This window comes from Gossypium hirsutum, chromosome D02, assembly GCF_007990345.1.
Source record: "Gossypium hirsutum isolate 1008001.06 chromosome D02, Gossypium_hirsutum_v2.1, whole genome shotgun sequence".
In the NCBI taxonomy this organism is placed as follows: Eukaryota; Viridiplantae; Streptophyta; class Magnoliopsida; order Malvales; family Malvaceae; genus Gossypium; species Gossypium hirsutum.
The window spans coordinates 15,033,481-15,051,994 of NC_053438.1; the positions used below are offsets into that span (position 1 = coordinate 15,033,481).

General features: G+C 31.0%; 2 protein-coding genes across 5 annotated transcripts; both read right to left on the minus strand.

Moving 5' to 3' along the window:
• Positions 1-899: 899 nt before the first annotated feature.
• On the minus strand, positions 900-3,521 carry LOC107910246 (14-3-3-like protein B). Its single transcript, XM_016838035.2, has 4 exons — positions 2,753-3,521; positions 2,455-2,577; positions 1,587-1,703; positions 900-1,097 (listed from the first exon to the last, which is right to left on the minus strand). The coding sequence occupies exons 1-4, from the start codon at positions 3,248-3,250 to the stop codon at positions 1,077-1,079; spliced, it is 759 nt and encodes a 252-aa protein (XP_016693524.2). The 5' UTR covers positions 3,251-3,521; the 3' UTR covers positions 900-1,076.
• Positions 3,522-13,792: 10,271 nt separating this feature from the next.
• On the minus strand, positions 13,793-18,045 carry LOC107910247 (L10-interacting MYB domain-containing protein-like). 4 transcript variants are annotated; one of them, XM_041088485.1, is made up of 4 exons: positions 17,661-18,045; positions 15,420-15,471; positions 14,706-15,044; positions 13,793-14,617 (listed from the first exon to the last, which is right to left on the minus strand). In XM_041088485.1, the coding sequence occupies exons 3-4, from the start codon at positions 15,042-15,044 to the stop codon at positions 14,426-14,428; spliced, it is 531 nt and encodes a 176-aa protein (XP_040944419.1). In that variant the 5' UTR covers positions 15,420-15,471; positions 17,661-18,045; the 3' UTR covers positions 13,793-14,425. The 4 variants fall into 4 exon arrangements, with proteins under 4 accessions (XP_040944419.1, XP_040944420.1, XP_040944421.1 ...); XM_041088486.1 differs by having other exon boundaries at positions 15,409-15,471; XM_041088487.1 differs by lacking the exon at positions 17,661-18,045 and adding an exon at positions 16,159-16,522.
• Between the last annotated feature and the right edge of the window lie 469 nt (positions 18,046-18,514).

The window sequence follows — 18,514 nt, forward strand, 5'->3', positions numbered from 1 at the left end:
AATATTTTCATATTTGAAATATAATATTTTCACTCATAATATTAGATGTTTGATCCAAAAGCCTCTTTAGTACCAATTGAGATTAAAAGTATTTGTGCCAAGCGAGACTTGATTATAAAATATTTTCATGAGATTAAAAGTATTTGTGCTAAGCGAGACTTGATTATAAAATATTTTCATACTCAAGTATGTCGTTCAAGTCAATTAGGCCTACTCAAAGAGACCTTTTACTATTAAAAAAATAAATTATTAAAATATTTTTCAGTTACTATTTTATATATGTTTATAATAAATTTTAATATAAAATTACCTTTTTATCATTTAAATTAAATTCAAGTCGATCACCAATCTATTGATGCAAAATTTTTTATCCAAATTCGAACTTAATCAAATCTGATTTATCAAACCGGACGAGACTAATGAGAGTAATTATGAGACGTTATTCTTTCATCTTTTTAGAGATGGGACGGGATACATTTCTTGGTTGACGTGGCAACAGATAGTATTGTCCATACGACGACAAATCAATGATGTTTCACCTCGTGCCATCAGCCGTCTTCCTAAATGCAAATTGTAGACATCATGACAGATTAACATCAACTTGACCTACAGCTTTATACGATGTGAAAGTGAAACCTCTTTCCTTTCAGTGAGATTCGAGATTCTTTATCGTCTAACACCAAAACCACTGCTAACACCGCTTTATCATCCACCGTGGAAGGAGGCGGATTTGGCATCTCATTTTTTGAAAGAAGACAGCACAAAACTGTAGGCAGACCTGCCTAACTTAGCCCGATACTTCAGAGAATTTAACCCAAAATATTGGAAGACAAGTGATGCAGGAAACGACTAACTGTTCGATGAAGATAAAATAAACAAAAAAAGTAGTGCCCAAATGCTACTCTAATAAAATCACTTCCATATTCCAAAAACAAGTTCAGTACAGAATATAACATCATTGCCATGGGTTGCTTCCCATTTTTTTAAATTACACACTGTAATCAGAGAATCAAATGACATTCAAAGCCCACCTCCTTCAGATGAAGAATAGGACCAACACCGCTATAACACACCTTCTACGGCTCATCTAACTGGTCCTGCATGAAAATCAACACCAGACTGAGTTAGGCATGGGCTAATGCATGTGTCAAAATCCCTGTTAGCATGGAGTTCGTGTGTGCCCTTGAGAGGGGCTAACATGGGTGAGGATAATGTGGATTAGGGGGAAATCAATGGTAGATTTGCAGAATTAGGACTGAAAAACGAGTAGAAAGTTGAAACTTTTAAAACCGTAGGGGTATAGGAAACCTTTAGGGTTTTTTTTCTATTAATTCAAAGAATATAATAAGAATAATATTGATCATAAAGCTTACTAAGTTATTTATACTAGCCTTTCTTGCAAATAAGACTTTATTCCTTGCCCTAGATTTAAACCTTAAAAAGAACTAATCATCTGGGCCAATTATAATAAAAGGACCAACAAAAAAATAACATAATAATGTAATCAGCATTAATAAAAATGATAGATAAAACAAGCTCCTGCTTCAGAGGGGAAGGGGAAGGGTAGAGGAAGGGAGGGCAATGACCTGCACATCCGAAGTCCAGAGAGTAAGATTATCCCTTAGTAGTTGCATAATGAGAGTGCTATCCTTGTATGACTCTTCTCCCAGTGTGTCAAGCTCAGCAATGGCTTCCTCAAATGCCTTTTTTAAAGAAAAACAAGCCATATTTAATGAATTTCCGAAATTAATTTATGATTTATTCTTACCATAACAAGCAACTATGCACCGACATCCAAGAATATCACAAAGAATGTTTTGAAACAAATTACGAACGTTATTTTCCAATGATTTCAGAGGTTAGCCTCATTCCATTTATTCTCTCCAGTCTCCCCATAAACATAAGCAAGATAATAGCGAGAAGAAATACAAACAATTCTTCGTCTACCAACACAAATCTATTGAAATTTGGTAAATCTTGTACTAATTTGTTCCCTACCTAACTACAACTCTTAAGTATTTCAAGTTTGTTCACTGACCTACCATCTTACTATGTTGTTCAACTCTTCATTTTTCTTAAAACACCCGTATCTGACTTACTAGGACACGGATATGGAATATCACCCTCCAAATATATATGACTTAATTGCTCATAAGGATTTGGTTTAGCAGATCTGCATCAAAAAACATTATTCACTATAGCTAACACCCTGATTTAACACTAGTTTCTTCCCAAGTTCACAAATTTCAAAATGAGAAGTGAGTTTAAAGTAATAGAATGATGAGAATCAAACAAATACAAATGGAGCTATCTTTTCGCAATTATCTGAACAAAAAATTATTTAACTAATGCTGGTTCATACTTTAATCTAATAGGCTCCAGATTAAACTAAATGGTGGATTTATAGCATAAAACATGATAATGTGGTAACAAAAATAACAGAGGAAAACGCACCTGTTTAGCCATGCTACATGCCTTGTCTGACTGATTGAGAATCTCATAGTAGAACACCGAGAAATTCAGTGCTAGCCCCAATCTGATCGGGTGCGTCGGTGCTAGATCCGCCAGTGCAATATCCTTCATTCAGTTCAACACAAAAATCTAAAGAATCAACTTTGGAAGAAGAAAATATGAAAGAGGTTTCAAAATCGAAGCCCCAACCGTAAAGTCATATTCCCCCAAGTCAACATCCAAAATTGTACTGTAAAATTCAACTATTCAGCCAAAGCTTGAGCTGGAGTTAAAATGTTACCTGAGCAGCCTTGTAAGACAACATAGTATCTTCGGCAGCGGCTTTCCTCTCATCACCAACCTTAAACTCCGCTAAATAGCGATGATAATCTCCTTTCATCTTCAAATAGAAAACCTTGGACTCACTAGCAGTAGCAGAGGGGATCAGATTCGACTCCAATAAAGTCAAGATACTAGCGCAAACTTCCGACAATTCGGATTCAATCTTGGATTTGTACTCCTTAACCAGCACAACATGTTCCTCGTTCTTTCGACCTTCTTCTTTCTGCTCGATGGAAGAAACGATTCTCCACGCGGCACGTAGAGATCCGATGACGTTTTTGTAGGCGACGGAGAGAAGGTTCCTTTCCTCGACAGTTAATTCAGCGGCTGGGGTTGAGCCGAGGACCAGTTTTTGCATGAACTGAACCATCTCCTCATAGCGCTCAGCTTGCTCGGATAGCTTCGCTAAGTAAACGTACTGATCGCGGCTCAGGTTGTCGGGGGCCGTCGTCGCCATTTGCAGTAATGGTGGGTTTCGTGGGAGAGAACGTTTTTCCTCTTTTCTTTTTTTTTTTTTTTTTGCGCTTTCGGGTGTGACGCTGAAGGCCTGAAGATTTAGAGGTGTTTTTTTTTTTAATGCAAGATTGAGGAGGGTATAGTGGTAATTAAAAATGAGAATAGAATTGGTTGTTGTTGTTTTTTTTCTTCTTAATTTTATTTAATTAAGATAAACTTATTTTTGAATTTTTGAGCCAAGAAAAGTAGGTTTTGTTGGGGAATCTGGATTTGAAAACTTAATATATTGATTCAGGATTTAAAATGGAATTGGGCGGTTTTGGAGATAAGATTTGCATGTAATAAGTGGGACCCAATCCAGCTCGAAACGGTGTCGTTTTGAGCATGACAGATAACGGTTTCAACGCGAGTATCAAATCAAACTCTATCAAAGGCATCGTCGTTTATAGTTCTCTCCAGCTGGCCTTTGTTTTTTTAAATTGTATTCCTTTTGGCGGCTTTCCCTGTGTTGCAGCAGGCCAGCCAACCAAAATAAAAGTTTTAAAAATATTTATTATTCAAAAATTACTATCTATGAATGAATTATGCTAAAATATGGATACGGCTTAAAAGTAGAACGCTTCCAATGGGTTGGATGAAGTTGGAACTGCATCTTAATGCAGACCACATCAATGTATTAAGTTAAGAATTTTTATAAAAACAAGGCTAAATTATTTAATTGGTCACTCAATTTTTAGGATATTTTTATTTTGGTCACCTAAAATAAAATTCTTACACTTTGATCACTCAACTTTTAGGGTACTTTCATTTTAATTATCCAAACATTAAATCTCTAATGACTGTTAACTATCACACTACATCATGTTTACACTTTCATTTTGGTCAGTCAAGAAATATTTTTTGAAAATATTAATTGGGGTAAAAAATCAAGGATTAAAGTGAAAGAGGTAGAAACTAAAATAATACACAAAATTTGTCAATTTTTAATTGTTTATTCCATTACCGAAAATTCTATTTTTTTAATATCGAAAATTTAAATTTCAAAACATCAAAATAAATTGAATAAACTATTGAAACAATTTTATCCATTGATAATGTCAACTGATTTGTACTATAATATTATAATTAATTAATTTAATCTCTTTTTAAATTTTAAAATTAGCGAAATCAACAAATAACTCATATATAATAATTGTCTATTAAATTTATTTTGATTGTATAATTTGGAATCTTCCATGTTAACCTAAAAGTAAAGAAAAATATCCTTCAAATTAATTAAATTAATTTTTTATTCTTTGTTTGGGTAAATAAGCGATGAAAAAATTATGAGTATTGTTTGGCATGGTAGATAAAATTAATTAATTAAATTAATTGTAAGAATTTTTCTTTACTTCTATTTTAACATAGAAAATTCAAGATTATATAGTCAAAATAAATTTGGGTTTCGTAAACAACTATTAAAGACAATAATTTTCATTGATAATTTTGTAAAATAATTTTAAAACATCAAAATAAATTAAATAACTTGTTGAAAATTCTTTATTTATTAATAATGTAAATTGATTTGTTACTATAATTTTGAATCTTAATATTTAAAAATTTATGTTTCAAAACAAAAATTTGGAATTTTCAGCAATGAGATAAACCGGGACAATTTGATCAATTTTGTATATTATTTTAGTTTCTACCGTTTTTCACTTTAATCCTTAATATTTTTACCCAAATCAATATTTAAAAAAGATATTTATTGGGTGACCAAATTGAAAGCAACTTAAAAGTTGAGTGACCAAAATGAAAATGCAAACATGATGTGGTGTCTACAATTAACCACCATTAGAGGTTTAATGTTTGGGTGACTAAAATGAAAATGCTCTAAAAGTTGAGTGACCAAATTGCAAGGATTTCATTTTAAATGACCAAAATGAAAGTGCCCTAAAAATTGAGTGATCAACAAGAGAATTTACCCTAAAATTAAAGATTACAAATTAACATGTCTGTAGCACATCTTCTCGTTCAAATCATTTTATGTAACTAATTTTTTAAAATTCACTTACATTAAATATAAAATAATTATTAATAAATAACCATTAGTTTAACAATGTAATTATACTATTTGAACATATAATTTTAAAATTGATGTCGTATCTTGAAAATATTTTCCACGATTCGCTGAATAATATAATAATTTTAATATGAAAATTATTCTATATTGGAATATGGTATAATAAAAAATTAAGTATATAAAAATGGGACAAATGAAAAAAAAAAGCTAATTTTTTTTAAGTTGTTTTTTTTTATTCTCCCTTGTTTTACCGAACAATGGTGTTAACCTCTGGGCTAGTTACTATTTACTTTTTTTTCTCCTACTAATCTTCACTTTATTTTTTTTTCTCTTCATTCGTTTCATGCGTCTTCTTTTTTCTTTCAATTTACAAATCTATTTTGTGAGTATTTTTACTATCTTCACAAGTTATGATAGACAGATGATGATGTTCGTTGTCACTGAAACTCCCTCAGTCACCAGCAATTTCTCTTGAAAAGTGGGTGGCTATTTGTCGAATTCTTAATTTGTTTTTGTTCAAGTCGGTTTGGACTCATGTTGTCTTAAATTTTATATTTTTTTGTTTGTTTTTCATTGTTTAATGGTTTTTCACTTTTAAAAGTTTTTGCCTGTTTTTATAGCGTAGTTTTTAGTCTTGCTTTTGCAAGTGATTTTAAAATGGTTTTGTTGTCATCATTTCTAGTTTAGTGAATGCTCGGTTATTTTGCTTATTTTTCCCACCGCTTAGGACCATTCGTGGTTGGTTTCCTTAGCGTGATAGTTGCTTGCGATCACTCTAGATATGTCGTGCTTGAGTTGTGACAAAGCTAGTTGTCGACATGTGTTAAGTTCTCCTAATGTTGAGGCTAAAGTTTTTGTCATGTTGATAGAGCTTGCCCTACACCGTCAAAGACAAAAAAAAATTTTCTTACCGAATTGTATGGTCCCATCCATGGAATGTATTAATAAATTTTCTATTTAAAAAATGGGACAAATATTATCCTTTTAATTTTATATGTGAAGTCTAAAAACTCTCCTAATTGTATATAGAATAAATTAGTTTCTTTCCCGTGCCATGCACAAGTTAATTATATAATTTATTTTTAATTTAATACTAAAAAGTTTAAAATTTTTACGACAATTCCATACCTAGATTGATAAAAAAGAAAGTGAAATTCTGTAAAAAAAGATAAATAGTATTAGTAAAAATTAAGGAAAACATATATTAAAATAAAAATAAAAATATTAATAAAAAACTAAAAAAAATCATATACCATTTTCTAAAGAATTTAGTTAATTTTAATATTATATAAAATTATGCCTAAGGTGAGAAAAAAATAGATGCATCAGTAAATATACATAGTAGAGATAGAAACAAATTAAAGTCAAGAAATCAACAATAATTTTCTTTAAAAAGTAACAAAAAATTGAAAGTAATAACATAAAAAATTATATATTAAAAACTGAACAACTTGAGATGTTATTATTTAAAATCATTTTATATAATAGTTGTGACCATTTATATAGATTTTTAAGACTTTTAAAAATTAATAAATCTATATGCGTTGTTATCTTAAATTTAAACTAAATAATAAAAATGTTAAGATAAATAATATATTTTATGAAAATGTTTAGATTTAATCAAATAACTTATAATATAAATTAAACAAAAATATACATAGATTAATGGTATAGGTCTAAATATATTAAATTTATCTATTGATTTTTAAGTTTAATTTAGATAAATAAATTTTGGATTAAGTACTAAAAAATCTCTATAAAATAATTTTAAAAAATCAATATAGTCCTAGTTGAAAAGTGTAATCAATTGAGTCTTTAATCAAAAGTTAACAATCAATCGAACCCTTATAATATGGATTCTCATTGAAGCCCCTTACGACCCGTTAATGCTAACGAGGTAGGTGATGTAGCAATTGGCATGAAAAAAATGGATGTGGTGGCTCATGTGACATTTGATGTGGAAAAATATCCGACATGGGAAACTTAATAATTTTTTTAATTGTCATATGAGGGCATAATCTTTTTTTTAATTATTTTAGGAGGGATTTATTGATTTTTAAGGATTATATAAACATTTTCAAAAAAAATATAAAAGGAATGGTAGTTTTAAAATTTTTATAGTAATTAATAACTTATATTTTTATGATTTCTTATTTTTTTATAATTTTCTAAAATTTTATAATATTAAATAATTTTTAATAATTTTTTTAAAAAATTAATAAAAATTATAACTTTTTTTTTTGTTTTTCCTTACTCGGTGCCTACATCATATCTCAAATCAAACTTATCAACTTCCCTCACATCACCACTCCTCAATTAAAAGCATTACCTATCACTTAGAGGTGTTCATGGGCCGGACCGGGCCAGGTTCGACCCAGACCCAGAAAAAAATTTCGGCCCGTGTCCTAGGCTCGAGCCCGGCCCGACCCGAAATATGGGCCTAAAATTTTGTCCAGGCCCGACTCGAGAAAAAATTCCTCAGCCCGAGCCCGGCCCAGCCCATTTTTTAATAAACAGCAAAAATTTATTTTAAAAATAAAAAATATTTTAAAATTAAAAAATTAAAAAATATATATTTATCATATTCGGGTCGGGCCTATATTTTTACCCGAACCCTCCCATATTTCGGGCAGACCATCGGGCTGGGCAGCTACACCTCTACTATCACTCACCTTAATTCACCAAATATTAAATATATTGTCTCTTAAACCCTACATGGAACCCATAAAAGTCTGATCACCATCACACTTTAAACTCCTAGCTAAAACCAAATCCAAACCTTCAAAATAGTAAAAAACTTCTATAGCTTTTTTTTTTGCAATTTTTATGACTTTTTTAATACTTTTAATAAGTTGTTATAAATTTTTAAATAAAATTTATATTTTTCTATAGCTTTTTATAGTATTTATATATTTTTAAAATTTTCTATAATTTCTAAATTTTTATTTTATTTATATAATATTTTCATATTTCTCGCCCATTTTACCAATAAAGGATTATTTCCAACTTTATTTAAGGAAATGGGCCACTTTTTTCATTATTTACCGGAATGAGCCGAAAACACTAAAATGTGTCCACATAGGAATGTTTTAAGGGAAAATTCCAGCAAAACGCGTCCCTGAAGGAGCGATTTTGCCATGTCAGCACAAAACGCATTGACGTGGATGCGCTTTGCTGACGTGGCAAAATCGCTCCCTCAGGGACGCATTTTAGCCCGTGTTTTTCTAGGGTTAGGGCTATTTGCATGTTTAGTGCCTAGGGTTTGTGGGTTTAGGGTTTTGGGGTTGTAATGTTAGTGTTTTGTTAAAATAATTTAGGGTTTTATTTATTTAAGGTTTAAGAATTTTAAAAAATAAATCAAGGTTTAGAGTTTTTTAAAAAAATTAATTAAATTTGGTTTTAGGGGTTTTAAATAAATTAATTAAATTAGGGTTTAGAGTTTTTAAGAAAATTAATTAAATTAGGGTTTAGTTTTTTTAAAATAATTTTGTGTTTAGCTTTTAGGGTTTTTGTAAAAGGGTTTAGGTTACGAGTTTAGAGAAAAATTATATTGACAAGAAGGATTTTGTATTTTTTTCTACAGTAGTTTCAGAAAAAATAATTTTGAGAAGACAATTCTGAAAAGATAATGTCAAAAACGCTTCAAGTAGGATGCACTGTCAGCAAAATTACTGAAAAAAGCTCCCACGTGGACGCTCTTTTTCTATAGTAGTTCCTGAAAAAATAATTTTGAGAAGACAGTTCTGAAAAAATAGTGTCAAAAACGCTTCAAGTAAGATGTATTGTCAACAAAATTATTGAAAAAAGCTCCCACGTGGACGCTCTTTTTCTGTAGTAGTTCCTGAAAAAATAATTTTGAGAAGACGGTTCTGAAAAATAGTGTCAAAAATGCTTCAAGCAGGATGCACTATCAGCAAAATTACTGAAAAAAGCTCCCACATGGACGCTTCTTTTCTACAGTAGTTCCTAAAAAAATAATTTAACGAAGACAGTTCTGAAAAAATAGTGTCAAAAATGCTTCAAGCAGGATGCACTATCAGCAAAATTACTGAAAAAAGCTTCCACGTTGACACTTTTTTCTACAGTAGTTCCTGCTTGGCCTTAGGCTATAAATGAGCCAAATTTCATTCTCATGTTGCATAAGTTACAATAAGAAAAATTAGAGAGGCTAAGCAGAATAGAAATTGAAGATGAGTGGACGTATTAGTGTTGTTATTTACTATGATGGTGAGGTCCGTGACACCGAGAACGGCGTTGTTTTTTATCAAAGAACACAACGCAACTAGTTTTTAACCAGAACATAGATTTGACAGAACTTCGTAAAAGACTTAGGTGTAAAATCTTTGGAACGACGCCAATAAGAGTTTCGTCTATTAAGTATTGATTTGTGCTTCGGTTGATCCCGTGACATATGACTCATTTGATATCAAAGGTGGTCGTAGCTTAGAGGCGATGGTGCAGTCTCATCTCGCTAGTAGATCACTATATCTTGAGTTATATGTACAATTTTCATCGCCAAATGAAGCATTTGCGAGTTCAACATCTACTGCTATTCAAGAGGAATACACGACCCCTACACGACACTCTGTTAGTGGGAGGCAGAACACGGAAGAGCCTGTGTTTGGTGGCAGTATGGAATACACAACTCCTTCATGACACTCGATTAGTGGATGGGACATGCACCTTGGTGGGTCGATGTTCGATGCTGGAAATACGTACTGGGGAATGACATCAACTTCTAGTGGTTGGCAATCCTAATCTGATTGGAGACGTTACGAAACGTCCAGAAGAAGGAATGATATACTCCCTACGATGTCCACTGACGATGGGACCTCGTATATTGCAGATGATGGTGGATTGGATAATGAGTCCAATGTGGATCCACCTCGAGAGCTCGGCCCCGATAGTGCAGAAATTACATTATTTTCTGAACCGGAGCCTGTTCCAACTGAACCTAAAGCTGGTGAAGGGGGTTTAGATGATGATGAAGAATAAGAAGTGTAACAGCTCGATTTAGGGCTTAGTCAGAACAATGGTTTCGGGACCATAAATCCAACTAGGAAAAATATTATTATTATATTTTTATGGTCTATGATTTCATGAAAATTTTTCGTAAAAATTTCGTTCAAAAATTTTGAGTTTGAGCACTTAATTTAGTCAAAAGGATTAAATTGTAAAAAGTGAAAAAGTTGAGTTTTATATATTAAAAGTATTTAATTGTTATGGAATCATAAATTAGGGGTCCTTATGTGGTAATTAGACCATTAGTTAATGATGGACAAAAATGGGCATGAAATAAGTGAAATAGGAAATTTTTTTAAGAAATGGTGTTTTAGTCATTTGGTAAATAAATAGAATTAAATGGGAAAAAGATTGCAAAATATGCTTATCTTCTCCATAGTTGCTGCCGAATTTTAGAAGACACCATAGCTAGGGTTTCTTTGCTTTTTCAAGCTCATAGTAAGTGCATCCTAGCCCCGTTTTTAATGTTCTTTATATTTTTGAGATTCTCATAGCTCGGTTTATCTATCTTTACTGTTAATTCGAGCTAGGGTTGAAATTTGAAAAATTACCCATGTTTGAAATTTGTGTATTTTGATGTTTTATGGAAGAATATGAAGTTAGAAATTATGTTAAACAATTTTTGCTAGTCGATTTTAAGTGAAACCGATTAAAATAATATAATCAGTAAAAATACCTAAAGCTCATAAGTAATAGTTAGAGTTATAATTGGATGTTGATATAAGAGGGAAAAGTGTTCAGTATGTGACAAAACATAAGAATAAAGAATAAAATTTAATTTCCGAACTTTGAGGTAAAAATGTAATTATGCAAAAGTTTAGGGACAAAATAGTAATTTTTTCAAAAATGGAGTCGAAGCTTGTTTTAATAAATGTGAATGTTAAACAAACTCAATTTGCTGCTATAGATTAAGAAAGACGAGAAGTCAACCTTAATCGAGGAAAAGAGAAGATTGGGGATTAAATTTCAAAATCTCTACATTTTGTATTGATGTAAGTTGTATGTAATTAATATATTGTTATAATTATTTTTATTATATTTCGTGACAATATATGTGAAAGGGTTGAATATGAAATAGTTATATAAAAGTTAGAAATTTGAAATTGATAGTTAATTTGTTTAAAATCAGTTTGGTTTATGGATATACCAACTGCAAGTAATGGTTGAAGTGATTCAAATCGAATTATTAAATTGGTTATGGAGTTGAGTGGAAAGATTGATATTATAATGTGTTATGGAGAAATTGTAAATTATTGGGAAGTAAGAATCTTTGTGGAACTGTCGGAATGGTAAAGATTTGAATAAAGTATCGATGAACACGTGTGTAGTACTATGTGAAGGCTACTACGTGTATCGATAAATAATGGTCACATGTGTAGTACTTAGGGCTAGTTCTTTATTACTTTTGAGAAGTGCTTTTGAGAAGTGCTTTTGAAGAATAAAATGTCCATTTTAGACATGATATTATAAAGTAACAAATATGTATTTAAATAATGTTCAAATTAGTTAATATTATGATATTTTAGCAAAAATATAAAAAAATAATTTATTATAACTTATTGTTAATATTTTAATATATAATATTAATTTTAAATATTTCTAAGTAATTAATATTAATGACAATAATTTATAAAATTTAATTAGAATATATAAACTATATTTAAATATTTAAATATAAAAATTAAATATTTGTAATTAGATATTGACATGATTGTATTATTATAAAAATTATTTTTTATTTTTAATTAATGCTTTTAACACATTTGTATTATTTTATTTAAAATGTATTTGAATATATAACTCATATTATATACTAACATATCATAGAAAACATAAACCTAACGAATTAAAATATTACATATATTTGGATTAAAGTTTTAAAAAGGAATAATATTTATATACCAAATATAAATACTAAAAATTTTACAATAGCATTTACAATTTAAAGTGAATTCATTAAACTAGAAGCTATAGTATCTGTTGTTAATTCCATTTCAAAACCACTTGAATTGTTTGATTCACCGTCATCATCACCATCATCATCGTCGTCGTCGTCATCATCACTTTCTTGACCATGCGCATTTTTTGAATCAATAATATTCTCATATGCCCAGTTAATATATTTGTATTCCATAAAATCTGCATCATTTTGACCGACATGTTTTCGGATAAAATTATGTATCGTCATTGTAGCAACAACGATCATCGTTTGCTTCTCAAAACTATAACTTGGCATATCCCTTAAAATGACCCATTTTGTTTTCAAAACACCAAAAGTTTGTTCAATCACGCTACGTAATGATGAATGTGAATGATTGAATACCTCTTCTTTACCAGATACCGGTCTACCTCTATGAAAGTCAGGTAAATGATATCGCTGACCTTTATATGGTCCAAGATAACCTTTCATTTGAGGATATCCAGAATCAACAAGATAATATTTTCCTACAAGTCATAATATAACAAACAATTAATCATATTACTTTATTAAAATTATCAATTAAAGAACTTATACTTTATTATTTAAAAAATCACATATAAAAAAATATCTAACCATTTGGTGGATGCGGAAATTTGTATTTCGGATCTCGAATTGCATCAAGAAATATTCTAGTGTCATGTGCCGATCCTTCCCATCCAGCCATGACAAAGGTGAAACACATATTAAAATCACATACTGCCAAAACATTTTGAGTCGGGATACCTTTTCTTCCAATGTAGGGAATTTGTTCATTTGGTGGAAGAATAGCGGCAATGTGAGTACCATCAATTGCACCAATGCAATCCTGAACAAATAATCATATTACTCTCGTGCATATTTTTAGTCAACCAAATATATTAAAATATAATAATATAAAATTAAATTTTAACCTTAAAATGCGGCATATATCTAGAATCATTACGTATTTGTTCGGGTATTGAGCTAAAAAAAGGATCTTCTGGTGCAATTAGATCAGTAGCCATCCTTGAAACTTTCTCAAGCACAATTACAAAGTGTCGATTTATTGTTGATCCAGACCTCTAAAATCTTTCTCGACATTGGGAAGCTTTTACGCCGGTGCCCAAGATGTATAAAAAAATTCCTAACATTTCACTAGAAGATATGTTTCTTGAAGTTTGCAAGTTGTATCTTGTCTCCAAAACTCTCAACAAACTTGTGAATACCATTTTAGACATCCTAAAATTAATCATACAACGTTATTCATGACCGTCGAGGATCTCTCGGATCCATGTCTTACCTGACTGTTTTGAATCCATGCATGGTTGCCTCAATATATACTTCTCGTGATATAATTGCACGGAAGAAGATGCAGCAACAAATAATCGATTAAAACATTCCATGCGTTGTAAAATCTCTTTCTTTTCCCTTTCATCACCATTTTCATCACCGCTGTAATTCTCAACTATACTCATCACCTATGAATAAATTTTATATCCAAAATAATATATAAACAACTATTGATAAAACTAATTTAGTATAAATAAGTAGAACATAAATTCAATATCCAAAGACCAAACATAAGCAACTATTAATAAAACTAGATTACACATAAATAAGTAGAATATAAATTCAATATCCAAAAACCAAACATAAATAACTATTAACAAAACTAGTTTAGCATTGTTGTTTTGTCACATAATAGATATCTCTGAACCCTAGAAGATCAGAAAATGCTCAACTATCCTCCATTTCCGACTTAAGCCACAAAGCTTTAATCTTGAGATTAATTGATAAAAACATAATTCGCTTGTCCTTATTGAGCAATAATTTAAGTGCAAAAAAGTATAGCGGACTAGCTTCTGGAACTTCTTCCGACATGCTGTCAAGCACTTTGACTACTTGTGGAATACCATATGGATCCATAACAGGAGTCAAACTAGATATGGCTTGACTCATATTGTCAGCTGCATTGCATAATTTTTCTATTTGACTGGACAATCTTGCAGCCCCTTCAATTTGCTTCGAGGATTTCTTTCTTCCAGTTTTAAAATGTGAACTTGATATCTCAGGGTTTTTTCTTTTTTGACCGTTCCCATCAATTTGAACATCATTTGAAATGTGAACATAATTTAAAATGTGAACATCATTTCTTATATTTTCTTCTTCATTCTCTTCAGGTATTTCGTTGGTAACATCCTCAAAAAAATCAGTCTAGAGTGTACCAGAAGAAGGTGTCCATGCTTTATCACCTTTGCAGCTATCCCCATGAACATTTGATCCAACTTCCCTTTGAATTCGGGATCAATGCCTAAAGTACGAAATTTTTGAGCTTCAGGCACAACCTACAGTTAAAATGATAGTTTAATAACAGCAATTATCAATAACCTCATAAATAAGAAAAAACAAAAATATTTAGAATTATTAATGTACCTGTAGCCTACTTTCCCACCAATCATCCGATGCATCAACGATTCTTTTTATAGGATTCCACCTTAGACCAGTATCTTCGCCTTTAAGTTTCTTCCAAGCTTTCCATTCTTTTTTTAGGGCATCCCACCTATTTTTAAGTTGTCTTTGTGAAAAACCCTTTCCCGTTTCTTTCTCAAAGTTGGTCATTATTTTCAACCATCCATCTTTTGTGAAATGAGTACCAGGCCTATTGCCTTTCAATATCTCTTTAATACAAATATCACAAAATTTTTCTGTCAATCTCTTATCCCACATTGCTTTCACCTTTTCACCACTAACTTCAACCGCCGAAGTACTCATCTATTGTGTATACCAACAGATTCGTTTCAGCCAGTAAAACAATCAAGAAAATCAAATGTCACATAAGTGTATTTGTTTACATGTGTATCAAAATATTTTCCTCTAATATTAATTTTACCAAAAAATGGACCCGATAGTAAATGTTATATGTCTTTATTATATTACCAATGTCCAATGAAACTTCAAAAACTAGCCTAACAGCAATAACACGGCTAGCTCCCATTGTTTATAGAGGTAAAGTTCATTTCTTTAGGAAAAAAAAAGATAAATAGAATTTTGCAAATTGATACATCAATGTTAACTGCATCCAAATATTTAGAATCCAAGGCAGAAGTAATGAAAGAAACGTAATAAGCTCACAAACCAGGGATTTACTTTGTCAAGTCCAAGAACCAAGGAATTCTAGAATAGGTTGATTGAGAATAAGCTGAAAATAGTCAAGGAGAAATAAAATAAACCAAATCAATCATTTACAAAAGATATTGTACTAACTATTGATTTTATCAATAAATTCACTATTATACCAAATGTGTCATTTACAAAAGATATTGTACCAAATCAATCCATTTATATATCAATAAATTAAACCAAATCAATCATTTATCAATAAATTTGCAATCCAAAGTTGGGTAATTCAGTTACATCTCTAAGGCCAAAGCTATCATATTGTTAGATATAATTAGATTTAAATATTAGTTTAACTACTTATTAAAGTTCAAATTTTAAATTTAAAAAATAAACTTAAAAAAGAAATAAAATATATTTTTCTAAACAGATCAAACATAAGATTTTTATATCCGAATCCAACCTTTGTTTTATACTGTCTAACACTTTTTCAAAAACACCACAACACAGTCTACAAGCAAATAAATCCAATAAAACATTTCTGCTAAATTAAAAAAAAAACAATAAGAAGGTAAGATTTTTTTTTAAAACATCAAATTGAACTATTATTTAGAAAACATACGGCAAACAAACAAAAAAAAACCATGGCCCAAACATAAGTCTCTACCCCATTCCACCAACAAACACAACAAAAATCAGGTTAGACTTTTGAAAACATTAGAGAAAATAGTACAAAAAGCTTAAAATAAAGGTTTTGGTTATGCCTTACCTAGTTTTGAGCTGAAAAGGATGGGGAGAGATGTCGGAGAAGAGTTAACAAAAATTCTTGCTAGGAAAACAAAGGACTTTAGAGGAAAAGAAGTGTGAATTACAGAGTTTGGATGAAACAGTAGCTGGATTGATGAAAATAAGAATGAGTTGTTTCAAACTGGTTTGAGAGAGGCCATAGTTGACTGGTAACTTATCAGGGATTGAATAATGCATACATTTATATCAGTTTTGATAAGAAAATGGAGAAACAACCATTGAAGATGAGGGCGGTGGTATAAGTCGCCGTTCCAACAGAAGATTATGAGTGGTCTGTGGAAGGATCTGCTTGTTCCTCTTGTAGGAACTTACACTTAGGTCCAGAACTTGAAAGAAAATAAAAGGAGAAATTGGAACACATGTATGAAAACGTCAGGCAGCCTTGGTAGTAATGCAACCAGCAGCAAGGAATTGAATAAATGCAACAAATAAGAGTACTATTGGTTTCAAAAACAATCAGCACTAGCATGTAAATTTGACCAGAAAAACAGGCAAACATTAACTGTAATATCTAAGGAAAAAAGAATACAAGATTATAGTTTAAGATAAAAGATAGCTGATGACTTTTGAACTTTTGTAATGCCAAAAATGCCTGGCAAAATATTCCAAAAAGCCAAATACATAGTCAAACAAGAACTGATTAGGATAATGAGAACTTTTCGAATGTGTCAAAACAAAGACACAAATAGCCTGGGCAGCAATGCATTAGTCAAACTTGTTGAGAGACAACAATCTACAGGCTGATGCATTTCAGAATGCACAGTCATCTAGGATCAGAAGTTTGATAAATCATGGATCATGTGATAATAGCAAACATGTACTTCCACACAAAAAGTACAAAACTCTACACCTATTCAGTATTCTTAAAGCAATAAGCACCAAACGTAATATTTCATGTTTACGGCTCACAAAATTAACCAACTGAATCAGCCATAGCAAGTGTGGAATTCTCGAGACATATCAATGACATGAGCATTTCAATTCTAGATTCATAACTGTCAGGCATACATAATACAAACATAAAAGCTGATTTCCACTATGAAACAATAAGCCAATGATTTTATGACCAACAGGCATATCCAAAATACTACTAATGGGCCTATATCTCAAGATGGGTAGGAAATGTAGGTTCAATCAAAGGGAATTACATCTTAAAAAAAAGATGATGAAGCTTCGCTAGTCATAATTTCAGACAAAGAAAACGCAAAAACTAAATCAAATCGGCAAAACACGATCTTAATCTTAGACATAAATTATGCAACAAATCGCCGAAAACATTGAAGAGCTAAGCAGGTCACGTTTGCATCTAAAAATATCCAACTCTAAGAGCTCAAATAATTGAAATCAATGAGCCGACCAAGAAAGGTCAACGAATAAAGACGATGAGGAAAAAAATTGAAAGAATCAATATAATCAGTTTTTAGGGCATCAAAAATAACTATGTATTTAAACAAACCAATGTACCTTCTCCTGGGTATCTTTTAAGCTTTTAAGCACTGAAGGGTTGCCTCAAATCAGTAGCAACTATCCTGAATGAGAAATCAAATTTTTGTTCTTTTCAGCCAAAAGCACGTTTGTTGGAGAAGATAGTTCCAAAGAACCAGCAGAGGAGGGGAAATAAAGTTTGTGGGAGAAGACTACAGGTTAATTTGGTCAATTTTCAGCCAAAAGCACTTTTGCCTGAAGAAAAGGAGAAATTTTTAGCTTTTCATCTGTAGAGAAGTCCTTTAGAGATGGTGAAATTTTTTGAAGAAAAGGAGGCTATTCCTCATTCCTTTTAACGGAAAAGGACTTTTTCAGCCAAAAGTCCTTCTAAAACGTGATAAAGAATGGGGACTAAGTGAAGGCAACTATGTGTACCGAAAAGCTTTGGTCACGTGTGTAGTACTATGTGAAGGCTACTACGTGTATCGAATGATAATAGTAACATGGATGGTACTATGTGAAAACCCCCAAATATTTGTTGTTATACCGACATGTTCAACGAGATATGAGTATGTAGTAGAAATGTGATAAGTTGCGAAAGAGTGACTGAAGTGATGAAGTTTTTTATTGTGTTATAAAATAAATGGTTATAGTGCTATGTGAATGAGAGATGTTGGAATAGAATAGATTTGGACAGTGACAGTGATGTTAGTTTGAAAAATCACCAAAAATTATAGGAATTGAGTTAGTGGTTGAATAAGACATGTAATTAAATCTTAATGAGTATAATTTCACATAAAAGAGAAAGAATGGTCAAAGAAGTTATATATTCTGAGATATAGGAATTTTAGTGAGACAGGGTGTGAATGATTTTGAAATCCTCTATTCTGACT